The sequence below is a fragment of the Chrysemys picta genome, chromosome 1 (assembly GCF_011386835.1).
Source record: "Chrysemys picta bellii isolate R12L10 chromosome 1, ASM1138683v2, whole genome shotgun sequence".
NCBI lineage: Eukaryota > Metazoa > Chordata > Testudines > Emydidae > Chrysemys > Chrysemys picta.
The window spans coordinates 18,258,252-18,276,077 of record NC_088791.1 but is presented as its reverse complement, the minus strand read 5'-3'; the positions used below and the strand labels follow the sequence as shown (position 1 = coordinate 18,276,077).

Below are 17,826 nucleotides of genomic sequence, written 5' to 3'. Positions count from 1 at the left end.
ATATATTCAGTGGATCATAACCTTTACAGAGATATGTTACATGGCATATGTAGCATAAAACATATTCCAGTTATGTCATATTTACATTCATAAGCATATTTCCATAAAGCATTATGGGATGCAGCGTCACACCCTCCTCCTGAACTTACTGCCAGAGACTTGGGTGCTGTCCACGATGGAGGCAGTACATGTAAAATCCCTGTTTGTCTTTGGTCACACTCCCTTTCAGTATCTTTAAACCATATGATGTCATTCATAGGTGTTCTAGCAAGGTTTGGGATGCCTGGTCCCCTGGTGCCTGAAAACAGGTTGGGGTGTAGTGTTGCTAACAGAATGCAGACAGAAATATTTGTTAAAGTGTAGGTGTCTTGGCATTTAGCCACCAATGCCATGAGGTGGTGTGCCTCCGTTTCCCCTTCTACACAGCAGCAGGAGCCTGTTATGCTTTTGCTGCTGTGCCAAGCTTCCAGCCTCTTTAAAGGTATAAGATGAAGGGTAACAGGATTGTGGGACCGTCTTGTCACGATCCCTAGCATGTACAACAGTTTCTTCCACAAATCAGGTATGGCCCACATCTTTAAAGGGTTTACCACTAGTATTAACTCCTTTGTCTTGACCCATAGATGAAGTAGCAAAAGACACAAGATTAACAGCAAATCTAGGGCAGACAGGCTCTGTTTGACTGTGTACCCCATAAGCATATTCCCATGAAGCCTTATGAATGTATATATGATATAACTGGAATATGTTTTATGCCACATATGTCATGTAACATATCTATGTAAAGGTTATGATCTACTGAACACATTCCTCCTATTTGTATGCATGTATCATTTTTGTACTTGAAGTTAGGAATATTGGTTGTATACTTGCTTGATTTCTAAGCAGCCTTAGTAAAGCATTTGGTCAGCTTCTTGAGAAAGGAATGTGCAAATTAAGTGCCCAATCAAGAACCACTTAAGCCAACAATGAACTCGAAGACACCAATCACATTGGAGCTTTCCCAGGAATGTGACTTGGCTGGTAAAAAATAAAAATGTAAAATTTTAGAGCCTTCAAATCCACACAGTAGTCCTTGTTCAGCCAATTGCTCAGACAAACAAGTTTGTTTACATTTGCAGGAGATAATGTGCCCGCTTTGTTTACAATGTCACCTGAAAGTGAGAACAGGCATTCTCATGGTACTGTTGTAGCCAGCGTCGCAAGATATTTACGTGCCAGGTGCACTAAAGATTCATATGTCCCTTCATCTTCAACCACTATTCCAGGGGACATGCGTCCATGCTGAATGGACATGTGATGCATAGACATGTGACTTCCCCATGTGACTCTAAAACTCCATCTTGGAGCTGGACTTTGCATAGGAGAGAGGAGGGGGTCTCCAACCACAAGAGAAAGTCTACTTAAACCCCCATTTTGTCTTCAGCTGGCTAAAGAGATAGCCTCTCTGCCCCCAAGGATACTTGAAAGAAACTGGAAGAAAGCACAGTAACTACAGGCGGTGTGAGTGATTGCTGGACCCAGACTAGAAGGAGACTAGTCTGTAAAAGGAAGCTTACTGGGTGAGGTTTTTATCTGTATCCAGTTTTCTTAGACATAGACTTGCGTGAGCTATTTGAATTACCAAGCAAAATAACTTTGTTCTGTCTGCTATTACTTGGAAACACATAAATCCTACTTTCTGTATTTAATAAAATCATTTTTTACTTAATACATACTCTGGATTAATTAATAATACCCGGGCGGGGGGGCAAACAGCTGTGCATATCTCTCTATCAGTGTTATAGAGGGTGAACAACCTATGAGTTTACCCTTTATAAGCTTTATACAGGGTAAAACAGATTTATTTGGGGTTTGGACCCCATTGGGAGTTGGGCATCTGAGTGTTCTAGACAAGAACATTTCTTAAGTTGCTTTCAGTTAAGTCTGCAGCTTTGGGGCATGTGGTTCAGATCCTGGGTCTGCGTTGGAGCAGACTGGCATGTCTGGCTCAACAAGACAGGGTGCTGGAGTCCCAGGCTGGCAGGGAAAGCAGGGGAAGTAGTAGTCTTGGCACATGAGTTGGCAGCCCCAAGGGGGTTTCTGTGATCCAACCCGTTACACTCTGTTCACACAATTTGTCTTGTTTAGTGTCCATTACCTTTTTCACTTCCTTTGTGAACCATGATAGGTGCCCTGATGCAGATTCTTCTGCCTCTTTGGAGACGGCTTTTAATTCAGGCATGTGTTTGAGGCTTTGGCAAGGGTGAACTGCAACCATGTTTGCCCTCGGCCCCTCCCTCTGGAATTTCTCTGGGCTGGACCCCACTCCCTTGTGAAGCTTTACCCTTAGCTAAGGATGCAAGGACTTTGTAACCTCCCACCAGTTCTAATTCTGCCATTTTCCCTGGCAACAAATCCTTGTTCTGGATCAGGTCCCTCCTGACCACAGAAACCTCAGCCCCCGTATCTCTCAATCCAACGCGTAATTTACCATTAAGATTAACAGCATGCATATGCTCACTGCTTGGTTGGGTAGAAGCAACCTTTACAAACCCTGTGTGGAAAGAGGAAGCAGCCGGGCTCTGAGAAGCAGCAGCTTCATGTGTTACCTGGGGCCTGTTCCCTCTTAGCACCTTTTTGGCTCCTCTGCTTGTACAGGAAATTTGTGACGAGTAATAGGGGAATGGGGAGGCAAAGGCCCAGCCTCCTTTTTCCCAGGGGTAAAACGGTGATTTTGCTTTCCCCCAACCCTGTACCCCTCTGCCAGTGGTTTATGTTTAATTGCAGTTTGTCCTTGCTCATATAGGGTGACCAGATGTCCTGATTTTGTAGGGACAGTCCCGATTTTTGGGTCTTTTTCTTATATAGGCTCCTATTACCTCCCACCCCGTGTCCTGATTTTTCACACTTGCTGTCTGGTCACCCTATGCTCATAGGAGTCTGCAAACACAGCTAATTCACCCATTGCATTCACCTTTTTGTCCCACAAATACGGTTTTACATCATCATTGCACATATTCAGGAATTGTTCCCGAGTAAGCAAATCACACATTCCTTCAAAGCTTATAATGCCTTTCCCCCTCACCCACTTATCTACCAAATCTCTCATTTCATTTACATAAGCCACATTACTCAATCCAGATCCCCTCTTAAGACTCCTGAATTTAACCCTGGGGGAGGGGGAGGAGGAGGGAGGCATGCCCCACAGTTTGAAAACTAATGCATTAGGCATTGGATTAGGCCCAAAAAGATTCAATAGCTCAAGAGAAGAAAAGTAGACAGGTTCCAAAGTGGAAAAATATACACAGGCCTCAATTTGGCAGCATTTTAAATTATAGATTTCATGTACATCTCTCTTTACCTCTCTGGAGAGGACTGTCACAATAGAAGATAACTGCCATGTAGTAATAGGGGAAATCCAAGGTAAATATGCAGCCCTTTTTGTGTTCTAAGCTGCAGTGCAGTTGACAAGGCCTTATGGACTTGCCAGCATATTGTTATTTCTGGAGCAGGTATGCATGTCATTTAAAATAAAATACTACTACTACTACTACTAATAGCTCTTGTATAAAGACTTCATGCAATTGAGTAAACATTACACCCATAAGTAATCCCATTGAACTTAATGTGCATACGAATTTAGCCAATCAGGTTGGGATTTTCAAAGGAAATCAAACCCAAAAGGAACTGGGTGGCTAAATCCCTTAGGCCCCTTTGAAAACCTCAAGCTCATGGAAAGACTTCCATTAACTTCAACAGGCTTTGGAGCATTCCCTTAGGACAGTGGTTCTCAACCAGGGGTAAGCAGAGGTCTTCCAGGGGGTATATCAACTCATCTAGATATTTGCCAAGTTTTACAGCAGGCTACATAAAAAACACTAGCGAAGTCAGTACAAACCAAAATGTCATACAATGACTTTTTTATACTGCTCTATACCCTGAAATGTAATTGTGATGAGTTCATTGGATAGTAGTTTGAGGGAAAGGTTATCAAGAAGGCAGGAGTGGTGGACTCTGAGGTCGGCGTTGGGAGGCTAATCAAAGCAAGTGAGCCTTGAGGAGGGACTTGAATTTCACAGATCAATTACAGTGCAATCTGTAGGAGACTACAATTACAGCCTGCTACCTTGAGTGTAGGGGTAAATGCTATTAATTTACTAAGTCATTAGAAAGAGGTTACTTTTGAATGAAAGGTTCACTCTGGGAGCCAGTGCTCTTCAGAACAGTCGCTTTCATATTATCATGAAGCAATTTTAGGACATCCAATCTTAGAGAGTACATTCCAGAGGGCACGGCGATTCACTGAATCAAAGGCTTTAGTTAGATCAATAAAAGCCATGTACAGTGGTCGGTTTTGCTCCCGACACTTTTCTTGCTGCTGCCGTGCGGTGAAGATCATATCCGCAGTTCCATGACATGGTCAGAAACCACTTTGTGACTCCGGTAAAATTTCTTCTGATGGGGCAGAAGGCGGGTTGCAAGGATCCACACCATAACTTTGTCTGCAATGGCAAGGAGGGAGATATCACGATAATTTTCACAATCCACTTTATCCTCTTTCTTGAAGAGGGTGACAATCAGGGCATCCCTCATTTCACTGGGCATCTCCTCCTTTATCTAGATTTTAAGGATAAGCATGTAAAACTGCCGAATTGGCTCTGGTCCACCATCTTTAAAGATTTCAGCGGGGATCCCATCTAGACCTGCTGCCTTGTTGTTTTTCATCTGCTTGGTGACATTGTGTACCTGTTCTGAGCAGCACTGGCTCCCAGATTGAACCTTTCAAAGTACAACAGGAGTCAAACAGGGCTGTATCATCGCTCCAACCATGTTTGCGGTTTTTATTGCCGTCATTCTTTATCTAACTGCTGGGAAATTTACAGCTGGCGTTGAAATCATTTACAGAATGGATGAAAAGCTGTTCAGGCTTAACAGGCTGAAAGCCAAAAGTAAGATTTCCACAACATCTACTGTGGAACTTCAGTATGCTGATGACAACGCAATCTTTGCCCACTCTGAGAAACATCTTCAAACTATCTTGAATGTGTTTGCCGATGCTTACGCGTGTCTTGGTTTCACTCTTAATATCAAGAAGACTAAAGAGCTCTATCAGCCCTCTCCAAATGAGATATTACATGCGCCAGCTATCAAAATCAATGGAGTGGCACTGGAGAATGTCGATCATTTCCTCTACCTTGGACGTCATCTTTCATCCAAGACAGATATTGATGCAGAAATTCAACATCGCCTGAGCTGTGCCAGTGTAGCTTTTTCTCGTTTATGGCACGGGGTTTTTGAAGATCACGACATTCGAACAGACACCAAGCTTCTTGTTTATCAAGCCGTTATTCTCCCAACACTGTTGCATGGGTCCGAAACTTGGACAACCTATAGACACCACTTGAAACTTCTTGAGAGGCACCATCAATGCTGCCTTTGTAAGTTTCTGAAGATCAAATGGGAAGACAGGAATAGGCAAAGCCCACCAGTATCGAAGTAATGATCACCCATCAGCAATTCCACTGGACTGGTCACATTGTCCGGATGCCAGACCATCGCCTCCCCAAACCGGTCCTGTTCTCTCAGCTGAAAGAAGGGTACCGTAACGTGTGTGGACAATGGAAGTGTTATAAGGACTTGGAGGATAACCTAAAAAAGTGTAATATTGACATTGACACTTGGGAGACACTTGCCCAGGATTGCTTAAAATGGAGTGAAGTCCTACGTGATGGTCCCCTGCATTTTGAACTTGCTCGCCAACAGGCTGAAGAGGACAAGAGGTGCAGGAGGAAGGAGAGACTGGCTTCCAGTCATGGTCAGCGGCCTCCTGCTGAGCCTGAAAACATCTGCCCTCATTGCAATAGAGCTTGTGGCTCAAGGACTGGCCTTATTAGCCACCTGAGGACCCCTAACACCCATGGAAGATGATCATACTCGGTAACGAGTGATCGCCCATCATCATCATCAGAAAGAGGTTGCAGAGTACAAGTACTATGTGGTTTGAAATGTGTGTGATAAGTCAAGGTTACACATGCTGCCATGTTCTGAAAGTGAATGTTCTAATATGATTTTTATTAAAGCAGGTGCAGGTACAAAGAGGGGTATAATCGACTGCCAACCTTAAGCTGAAAGGCTCCATCTTGTTAGCAGGTGTTGCTCTAGTTGGGCATCGATTAAGTGGATTTTGACGACTTGCTGAGGCAGGTCACTTGCTACCTCCTCCCTTGGATCTAAGGGAGGTGGAAGGGCCTCTTGGGGTCAGAGGATCTAGGGTTTGGGCAAAGTAGTTCTGAAGGATCAACTCTCAGATCAGATAAGTTTCTGCAAGAGCTGCAGGGGAAAATGCTGCAATGAGCAGCTGCTTCAACCTCTAAATCCAACCTACAATCCCACAGAGCTTTGGCAAAGGCGTTCCCATGAGACTAGGGGAGAGGGGAATGAGAATAAAGCCACAAAACTGGCACATTCCTAATGCAGCTCACCTTCTAATAGACCCAGTAGATCTGGTTGCCCCTGGCTTAAACTATCTAGCCCTTGTCAATGACTCCTCAAGATGCTCCTATGAGGCACGTATATGTTGTTATTTCTATCAAGGCCCTGATTTTGCAAACATCTATGCTCATGAATCATCCCAATGACCCAGTCAGACTGATCACACATGCAAGTGTTTACAAGATTAGGCTCTTCCATACCACGATGATAGATGTCTTAGAAAAACCTAAGAGCAATGGACATTTACAGATGGATAAACTGATAAGAGAGGGTGGTTAAGGGACTTGCCCGAGGCCACTAAGAGAGTCAGTGCTGGAAGCAGGAAAAGAATTCAGAAATTCAGGGCTCCCTGTCCTGTGTTCAGGCCACTAGATCACAAATGGCTCAATGAACTGGCGAATAATATGAATCTGAGTGAACATTTGACTTACCTTTCCTTCCTTATCACACAGTGTATGGATCTGGAAAAAGTCTTTGTTCGTACAAGGAGGACGCGCTGTACATTGGCTGGAGCCTTCATCTGAAAAGGAAGGATGAGGAACAGAGTGGTAAAGGATTTCCAAAGGGCTGAAAATTGAGGTAACCAGCCAGACTGCAAGATGGGACAGGAAAAATGCTAATTCAGGAACAAAAATACATGTACTGGGATTTTCAAAGGAGCCTATGAGAATCAGGCACCCCACTCCCACTGAAATCCAGCGGGTTCCTTTGACAAGCTCAGGCATTACTTGTACTGTCCGATACTCTGCTTTGGCACGGACTGAGACAGCCGTACAGTCAGACCGGCATCTAACCCTTTTTCTCTGCGATAACAGTAAACCCCAGTTTGCATCAATCATGCAAGCACCGTGATCAAATTCTTATCTGATAATAAATGAAAACTGACTTGTCTGTCCCTTCAGAAACGTTTTACTTTGCTGGGGCCCAGACTTATTCCCACTGAAGTCAATTGCAAAATTCCCACTAACTTCAATGTGAGCAGGCACAAGTCCCTAATCGATGTCCATACTAATGTTAGCAGTTAAAGTGATAGGAGACATTTCTGGCAGATAATCAGTTCTCTATACAAAACGTTAATCTATAAGAAAAAGAACTGTAGATGCTAATTAATCTGCAAGAGCATCGAAGCAAATGGGCAGTATTTGAGATAACATCACAGTACTGTGTATGTGCATGCATCAAATATGCTACTTATACACAGTATATGCAACAAACAGACTATTTGACTTCACTTTCATGGCCTATCCCCACGCTACCTATCATTTCTCATATGCTCACAATGATGAGGCCTCATCTGGAGTACTCTGTCCAATTCTTCTGAATCACTGAAGGTTTTTAAGAACAGGTTGGATAAACACCTATCAGGGACAATTTTGGCCGCCCCCCGGTTTTCTTTCTTACCCCACCACCAGCCCCGCCTCAGCTCCGCCCCTTCCCCAAATCCCCAGCCCTGCCTCCTCCCCACAGGCTCTCAAGCCTAGGAGGGAGGGGGAGAAGCGGCACGCGTGCCGCGGCCACTCGGAGTCTCCCCCTCCCTCCCAGGCTCTCAAACCTGGGAGGGAGGGTGAGCAGCGGCCTGCGAATCAGCTGTTCCGCGCACTGCGGCCGCTCGGGATCTCCCCCTCCCTCCCAGGTTTGAGAGCCTGGGAGGGAGGGGGAGCAGCGGCATGCGAATCAACTGTTTCAAGTGCCGTGGCGTGCGAGCGGCAGCAGCGGAGGTGAGCTAGGGCGGCCGGGGCACATTTTTAGGGGCGGCATTCTGGCGCCGGCCATGCTGCCCCTAAAAATGTGCTGCCCTAAGCACCAGCTTGTTTTGCTGGTGCCTAGAGCCGGCCCTGCTCGTATGCCTAAAGTTAAGCATGTGCTTAGTGCAATGGAGCTATGTCATGGATGAATGTGGTCCATTTTACTTAGTGGTTTCTAGTTGCTATCATGGTAAGGAAACAGAGGAGCTTTGAAGGTTATCACATGTCCAGTCTGCAGCCAAACCACCATGTGCTCTGATCCAGTCAGATCTCCCAATGCAAGGAGGGGTTGACCAGGTGACTGTTTGAATAAGAGATCTCCAGGAAACACTCGGGTGCCGAAGGAAGCAGTTGGGAGCTGCCAGTGAATCAGTACTGAACCAATGCCTCAGGTTAGCTTGGGGGTAACCATAATTTGGAGGAAATCTAAAACCAGGGCCATTGAAGATCTCATGGTGCTTTCTGTTAGAGCATGGGAGTTATAAAGTACCCTGGCCAAATTCCAGTGTGAGCCATTATAAATTGCAAACAAATTCCCTCTGCAGTTTCAGATCGGCACCATATTAACCACCTTTTTGGGTCCCAATCTCTTCTGACTACTTTTCAGTGGTGGGCGAAGTTATTCCTATGTATGTATGTATGTATGTATGTATGTACAGAGATCCATAAAAGCACGCAGAGCTGATAATAATACTGAAGCAGATGCATATTCATGTATTCTTTTTGGCTTATGCCCTGTACCTGCATAATGTGTTTCTTCACTACAGTTGGTACATTCCTTAGCTCCTTTCTCTGAGTAGGTATTTCTGGGACACACCTGGCAATTGGAAGACCCTGGCTTATCACTGAATGTACCAGGTTTGCATGGAAAGCATTCAGATGTATATGCAACTCCTGTAAAGCAAAGCACAGGTTAAGCACATAAATAGGCACAAAAATAGAGAGCAGCAGTACCTGCAACTCCCGCCTACACAGTTGTTTTGGGAAAAACAGACACCGTATAAGATCACTGAACAGTCACAAACAGTCATTGCTAGTTTGAGTCCGTTGGGCTTTGCTAACGGAGACTCTGGTTTTGCAGTCCTTACCCAGGCCAAACTCCCATTCCCTTCAACGAGAGTTTGATCTGGATGAGTATTACATTATATGAAACTAAGGGCTTATCTATACTTGGAAATATACCAACAGAGCTATTCTGGAATATTAGAGTAAATTTCCAAGTCCTGAGTGTTCTATAATGTAATGGACTATTTTAGAGTAATAATTCTGTAACAGTTATTCAGTATTAGTCTCCACTCTGATTCTGAAATAGCTATTTTGGTACATTTCCAAGTGTAGACAAGCCCAGTTGTAATAAAGGTCTGCTATGCTGTGCTGTTGCAGACAGCCTGAGGGGTTTTTTTTTTTTCCTTCTACAATTCCAATCTTCCCCAGCAGGCGTCACCGTTTACTAATTAATTCCATGTATCATATTTCTCAGGACACCAGTGGACTAAATATTTTCCTAGAGATTTGGAAAAGTAAAAAAGAATGCATGGAATAATTACTTTAAATAAGGCCAAAAAAGAAAGTTTACTGCGATTATGATGTCAATTTTTTTCTCCAAAAACAACGTATCTGTCCTTAAAGACAGTGGCTGGAATAAAACAATTATTATTGCAATGTACAGTAGAGAGTTTAGTTATTAGCTGATAGTATGATATTCCATACCTTCAATTGTGATGTTTTTCACCAGAACAGGTTTCACCACTTTAGAACCCATAAGAATCCCCGTTGTTCTCCAATATAATATATTAGTTCCTGGTTTCAAAGCTACCTGCAACAACAAAAGACTGATACTTCGCATCAGCATCTTTCGAGCGACCACCTACTCGACGTTGTTCTTTTATCTCCTAATACATGTCACTCATTTCAGTGACTCATTTTCCTCACATCCTTGGAGCATTTGGGGATTCTGCGGGTCAACTGTTTTGTAAGTCATCGGCTGTAGGAGGCACAGATAGATAAGGAGGATGCAGCAGTGCCCTCTTTATGGAGGGCAGATGCAGGTATTATGGAGGCAGGGAGGCTCTGACACCTCCCTTGAAGAGGTGCACTGCAAGTCCCCCTGAGCCAACAGAAAGCAGTGGGCGCGGGGCGGAGGGGGGAGGGAAGAGTCATGTCCCATCCAGCCAACCCACAGCTGCAGGTGCCCAGTACACCGGGAGTGGATAGCATTCCCCTGGTGCTCATGCTCAATCATTTTAAACTCTACTCTGTTCCGGATCTAGGATCTTAATCAATCAGTTGTTTTTTTTTTAAAGCCACACAATTCACCTTTTAAAAAACAGGGTCCAGTATTTTAACAAGCCATACTTTTACGTATGCTATATGGGTTGGGATTTTCAAAAGTGCTCACCGTTGGCCTATCTCTGCTCCCATTTACCAAGGACTTGATGGCACTAGAAAGTTGTGCCATTTTAGCTATATCAGTACAGTAAAAGCAGTACCACCCTTTAACCCTCCCACCCTCCAGTGTGGATGAAGTAATAAAGGTGCTTTGTATTGGCATAGTTATTCCCTGTGGGAAAGAGAATAAGCTACACCAGGATACGGCACTTGTATACTAGTATAATTGCAGCCACACAAGGGCTGCACTGGTATAACTATCTCGATACAAAATTCACCCTCCTAACCAACATACCCTGTTTCCCCGAAAATAAGACAGTGTCTTATATTAATTTTTGCTCCCAAAGATGCGCTAGGTCTTATTTTCAGGGGATGTCTTATTTTTCAGAAATGAAAAATGCCTTATTATCGGTGGATGCCTTATTATCGGGGAGGTCTTATTATCGGGGGGATGCCTTATATTACAACGAGAGGCAAAACTGTAAGTAGGCCTTATTTTCGGAGGATGTCTTATTTTCGGGGAAACAGGGTAGTTAGACAGGTACCATTTTCAAGTGCAGAACAGGCCCAAGCAGGGCTAGGGTTAGGCTAACACTGAGCACTTTTCAAAACCTCATGCTTTGTGTTTGCTCAAGGTGAGGAATTATAAAGGAGCTACTGAGCGAAGAGCCAGTGCCAGTGCTAGCCCATTGGAGGCCCTAAGCAGGAATATTTTGCCCCCCTCCCTCCCTCCCCCCCCACCTCCCACAACAATACTAAAACAGGCAAGTACTTATAATAAAAAGTGAATAGCCCCCACCACCCCACTTGAGCTGCTTGGGGCCCTAAGAAATTGCTTAGTTTGCGTATGCCTTGCACCGGCTCTGCAAACAGCCCAGCCAGGCTCACAGACAGGTAAACTAAAAATTGCATTCTTGTTACAGTCTAAGCAGAAAGCATTCCATAGTAAAACCCACCAGTGGGAGGCCTTGTCTACATTAGAAAGGGTTTGCCGCTGGTGGAGCTATACCAGCAAACCCTCTTAGTGGAGACACAGCTTATACTGGCAAAAAGAACAGCTTAGACCAGTCCCCTGAACAAAAGGACTCTTTAGTGTCTACTCTGGGGCTTTTGCCATCATAGCTATGTCAATCAGGGATGTGATTTTTTTTCACCCTCTAACCCATATAGCTATGCCAGCAAAACTTTTTGGGTAGCCCAAGCCTCAATCTGGGGGCTAATGAGGGATGAAATTTGTTCACCACAAATAAACTCAGGGCTAGTTTACGTGCTCTGGGCACTGACTGAACACAACTCATGTAGAAATCAATTTAGTTAAATGAGTGGGGGCCCCCTATTGGGGACCTCCAATCGGATTTAAGAGGAGCTGCATATGGAGCGGTTGCACCAATTCAACTAAACTGTGTGACACAGGGCCAGAAAGGGTTACACAACCAGCAGGCTAATTGACCCAGATTCAACCTTTAGAGACATATTAGTAGATAATGTTTGTGGTTTTGTGTATTTACATATATATTGTTAGAGGTTAACAATGTAACCAGACAATTCCTGTCTGTCGCTGTATTCTGTTAATTCAGAGATCAAAAGGAGATATTAACATTTAAATGAACTGTGAACGTAGTGATATCACTTTCTTGATTTCTCTTTGAAGTATACAGCAAATCACCGGCAAATAGTGGGAGATAGGCAATTGCCTTATTTCAGGTTTCAGAGTAGCAGCCTTGTTAGTCTGTATCCGCAAAAAGAACAGGAGTACTTGTGGCACCTTAGAAACTAACAAATTTATTAGAGCATAAGCTTTCGTGGACTACAGCCCACTTCTTCGGATGCATACCGAAGAAGTGGGCTGTAGTCCACGAAAGCTTATGCTCTAATAAATTTGTTAATTGCCTTATGTTAATCCATGTAGCTACTTACCAGTGATGTTTAGGAAATAGGAGGTTTCTTAAAAGACACTATTGGTCACCCAAGAACTGCATGCAGTCAAGAGGCTGCCCGGAAAAATGTATAAAGGGCTTTTGGGACCCTGATCCTTTCATCTCATATCCGCTCATGCTTTGTCAGGGGATGTTTGAGCCACAAGATTGAGATCTCCAGTTTCATTCTGGGATACCCTGATATTGAACATTGGACTGAACCTATGAACTAATTATGAAAGAACTCTTTGCAACTCTAAAGCTCACCATCTCTGCTACGAAACTCACCTAAGAACTATATTCATGTCTGTATGTATAATGAGTTTTTAACCAATACTCTCTCTTTTCTTTTTTTAATAAATTTAAGTTTAGTTAATAAGAATTGGCTGTAAACGTGTATTTGGGTAAGATCTGAAATATTAATTAACTTGATGGGTAATGTGTCCGATCCTTTGGGATTGGTAGAACTTCTTCATATGATGAACAAGATTTTCAATAATCCTCATCCTATTTGACATGGCTGTCTGGGAGGAAGGCCCAGGCAGGGTTGCTTTAAGGGGACTGGAGTACTTGTGGCACCTTAGAGACTAACAAATTTATTAGAGCATAAGCTTTTGTGGGCTACAGCCCACTTCTTCGGATGCATAGAATGGAACATATATTGAGGAGATATATATACACACATACAGAGAGTATGAACAGGTGGGAGTTGTCTTACCAACTCTGAGAGGCCAATTAAGTAAGTGGAAAAAAAACTTTTGAAGTGATAATCAAGCTAGCCCAGTACAGACAGTTTGATAAGAAGTGTGAGAATACTTACAAGGGGAGATAGATTCAATGTTTGTAATGGCTCAGCCATTCCCAGTCCTTATTCAATCCTAAATTGATTGTATCTAGTTTGCATATCAATTCCTGCTCTCTGTATGTGTGTGTAAATATATATATATATATATATATATATATATATATATATATATATATATATATATATATATATATATATATATCCTCAATATATGTTCCAGTCTATGCATCCGAAGAAGTGGGCTGTAGCCCACGAAAGCTTATGCTCTAATAAATTTGTTAGTCTCTAAGGTGCCACAAGTACTCCTGTTCTTTTTGTGGATACAGACTAACATGGCTGCTACTCTGAAACCTGTCATTATTTAAGGGGACTGTGTTTTTGGCTTCTGGGTAACCAGTAAGGTATTGTAGAAGCTGTTTTGTTGCTGGCTTGGTAAATCTAAGTATTTGGGGATTGTCTGCCCCGTTCTTTGGAGTTCTCCCTAATTGAGCAATCTCAGCCTGGCACCCCTGGGAACCCGGTCACAGCTGGTTTTCAAACTGCTGAGAAAAATCAGTGCAGTCCAGCCCCTAGAAATGCACTTGAAATTAAAAGGCCAAATCCTATCCTCAAATGTGCACACAACGCCCGTGGACTGCAGTGTCATTCACATGGCAGGGAACAATCTTTGGTGCAAGTGAACGAGCAAGCGTTTTGGAAGATTTGGATCATAATGAATGGGAGCGCCCTGTGGAATTTGGATTCCCATATATCTACTTGATTTCTTAAGGAGCCTGAATCAGTGAAGTCAGTGGGAAGGCCTGCATAGACTTGAACACGCTTTGGATCAGGCCCTTAAAGCACACATCAGCTTGGAGCACACATCTCTTGCTCCTGAGAGAAGCTGCGCTCCTTTCACAGCCACTGAATTCATGGGATGTGGCTCTCTCTCGCTCAAAAGAATCAATGTTAATTTATAAACAAAAGGAAAGCTCTGTGGAGTGATACTTAGCACTTACGGAATGAGAGCCCCATTCGCCGTGGTCTGTTAATTTCACCCATTTGTCGGCCGTGGAATCCATCTCTTTGCACTGATCATTTTGAATCTGTCAATTAAAAACAGTGGCCACAATCAGACATCTGGTTAACTGTCTCGGTCAGGACACACTGCAGAAGGATGCCTATAGACTAAAGGCTGTGTGATTCTGCTGTCTGTCCCCATCTCACAGCATTCAGGACAGGGGCTGTGTTACTTGTTGCAAAGGACATCCGGAAAACACATGCAAAATCACTAGCAGTCTAAGAGGGGGCTTCCAAATATAGTGCTAAATTCCCCTCTCTGCCTGAGGAGAAGGGATTGGAACAGGGATGGGCCACCTCTCAGCTGAGTGCCTTAGCCCCTGAGCTAAAAGGATGGAAGAGGATCTCCTCCTCATGCTGCTGTTTTGTGTAGACCTAGGTGGCCCCTATAGAATCCCCCTATAGCCCAGCTGTTAAAGCACTTATCTGAGAAGCAGCAAATCCTTATTCCAATCCCTTCTCAGGCAGAACAGGATTTGAACCTGGGGTCTCCCACTTCCCCAGGGAAAACCCTCTAGAGCACCTCCAAGTGCTGCTATTTTGGGTAGAGATAGGTGGCCTCTGAACATACCTGTCAGATTAGGCTCCATGGGTGAGTTAAGGGGAGGAACACCTATTTTTCCCAGGTTTGTGGATCAAACTGAGGCTTAGGTGGGAGACAAGCATCCAGATGCCTAGAGTGGGGCAGCAGTGCACATGCACAGAGGCACAGACTTTGACACCAAGGGAACTTTTACTGTAAAACAATAGGTGCTGAATGAGTTTAGGCACCAACAGGCTAGGGTGGCAGCTGAGCAGGGGTTTTGCCTAAAACTGGGCACTAAAACTGGGGGATAGGCGCCTAAGTGGAGCTGGGCCATTGTGTCTCAGTGCCTCAGTTTCCCATCTTTAAAATGGGGTTAATGGGGCTGCCCTATCTCACAGAGGTGTGGGAAGTTTAAATATGTGAAAAAATTATGAGGTATTTAGATGCCATGGGGGCCATATAAATATCTAAGACAGATAGATTCTATACCCAAACTATAGGGGGATGCTGATGTAATGACTGAAAATATTTAATCAACAATGCATTCTGGGGAAAAGTGCATGCTTAAAGGCCTATTACATATGGAGCCCTGAAGTTCAGAGCTTCAGGATGAAAAGCTAGCTACCAAGTTACAATTATTTGGTTAATGGCTTTTAAAATGACAGCCTGCTAATTGATACATATAAAGGGAACGACAGATGTAAGGAGGTGACCAACCATCAGTGCTATGTTGATCAGAGCAAATAATATGTGGGAAGCAGCTTTCAGACCCAGTGCTCAAATAAACAATGTTTTTGCTCCTCTGCAGGAGAAAAATCAATCACTAGTCAGTCAAGAAACCACAGGGAGGATCATATTCTGCTACATGCATCTGGCGGTAAAAGCACATTTTGCTGCTTACTTCTTATGAATCAGGCAGGACATACGATAAAAAGCGAAAGAGGTTTAATAATACAGTATGCACTTTCTATTATCAAAGTGCAGTAGATTTTATTCAAGTAACAGCCGCAGCAATAAAGGGCCTCAGGCATCAAAATCAAGGTTTTTTTTGTCTTCCTCTCTTATCCCTTACTAAGGATAATGGTGCTTTGCACTTAGATAGAGAGGCTCTCATCTCAGCATCTCAAAATCCAGTAAAAACATTAATTAAGGCCTAGCCCTGCTGTGAAATAGCATGACAGTGCTTTGCAGATGGCAATGACTCACCCGCCAGAGACAGCAAGAGAAAGTCGGAGACAGAGGAGATGGACAATTTCCAGCACACTTATTCTGAGCTGCCATCTCTCTCTGTTTTAAGTCCTCATTTGCCCCCTTCTCAACACTCAGCAGCAAATGCAACACTGACAGGCAAAGCGAGATAGCTCAGGGTAGAATCTTTCAAAGCACATAAGTGACTTATAGGTCCCACTGAAAATCAATGGAATCTGCACTCCTAAGTCTTTTTATCATTATTATTTGGATTACCATAGCACCTAGGAGCCATAGTCATGGACCAGGATACCACTGTGCTAGGTGCTGTACAAACACACAACGAAAAGATGGTCTCTGCCCCAAGGGGCTTAGAATGGCAATGTCTGTCACCATGATAGGCAGTGGTCTCTGTAAGTTGTCAAGTTTTTTGTGGGCGTCACAAGGCGAGTTTTAAGGAGGGATTTGAAGGTGGATAAGGAGGTAGCTCTGTGGATAGTTACAGGAAGCAACTCTCAAGCATGAAAGGAAGCATGGAAGAAAGCACAGAAGGTGCTTGTCTGAAGAAATACCAAGTGGGCAGTGAAAGCTGCGTGGAGCTCTTTAAAAAATCCCTTTCTTAAACCTCAGAAATAGCTCACTTTTCATCCTTCTCTCTGCATGGTAGCGACACAGACCGATCCTTTCCCAAAGATGGAGACCAAGATTTCCAAAAGTGACTAGTGATTTTGAGTTTTGAGTGCCCAACTTGAGACACTTTTCAGCAGAAAGCAGGTTCACAGCTCTTTCTGAAAATCAGGTCCCTTGAAGGTGTCTCAGATCAGACACCCAAAACCAGAGGCATCCAAAATTACTAGCCATTTCTGAAACTTTGGGATTAAGCTGCCACCTGTCTGACACTGGGATTCTCATTTCCAGAATGTCGTAAGGACATTCACATGTTTAGAGTCCCACACAACTGTCTGTGTAAACAATGCTGGCCAAACTAGATTATATTTTTCCAAGTTAAAGGGACTTTGGACAAGAATTCATCAGGAATTTTTCAACAATTTGGGGGGGGGGTCATAAAAGGCCATTCGTTGAAACCGAAACTATTGGCACAGGAGGGTCAGTTTTGATGGATTTCCTGGCTTGAAAACAACATTGAGGAAAAAAGTTTCAAAACTGTTTTGTTTCAACATGTTCAAAACTGACCTATTTTTCTGGTTCTACACAACTTTTCGTTTTGAAATTTCAGCTGATCAGACTAAAGAAAAGGTTAAAGAAAAAGAGGCTAAATTAAAACAAGACATTTGAATTGTTCTGAACCAAAAAAAAAGTTTCAGTTTTTCAGTTTGTGAATATTTTCAAGATTCTGACTTTCCATCCGGATTTGAGACGGGACAAAATTTCAATCTCTCGAAAGCATTCACGGGATGGGAAAACCATTTCTCACCAGCTCTACTCTAGACCCAAACTTAAGAGCTTCCTCATGCCAGAGCTCCCACTGGAATCTATAGAACTACCTACATGAGTGAACAGTACTCACATATGGAAGAACTGTAGGATCAGACATATTATCAAGGCCCAGGAATGTTTTCATGACATTCAAAAGAAATATGAAAAAATGGATTCTGTGAGAATTTAAACATTCCCATTTGGTTCTAGGAACCCAAACGTCCTGGCATTCAGTGGCATGCCATGGCATTCTTAATCAGGCATGCAATTCTACACTTGCACACAAAA

The 17,826-nt window shown here is 43.5% G+C and overlaps 1 protein-coding gene across 5 annotated transcripts in view; it reads right to left on the bottom strand.

Moving 5' to 3' along the window:
- ELAPOR2 (endosome-lysosome associated apoptosis and autophagy regulator family member 2) overlaps positions 1-17,826 on the bottom strand; it is a 161,524-nt gene that overhangs the window by 35,060 nt on the left and 108,638 nt on the right. For all 5 annotated transcript variants that reach the window (XM_065553516.1, XM_005304494.5, XM_065553506.1 and 2 more), the window contains 4 exons: positions 14,327-14,413; positions 9,930-10,035; positions 8,961-9,113; positions 6,906-6,994 (listed from right to left, as the gene is read on the bottom strand). In XM_065553516.1, the coding sequence (XP_065409588.1) occupies positions 6,906-6,994; positions 8,961-9,113; positions 9,930-10,035; positions 14,327-14,413 (435 nt within the window). The remainder of the gene's footprint in view (positions 1-6,905; positions 6,995-8,960; positions 9,114-9,929; positions 10,036-14,326; positions 14,414-17,826) is intronic.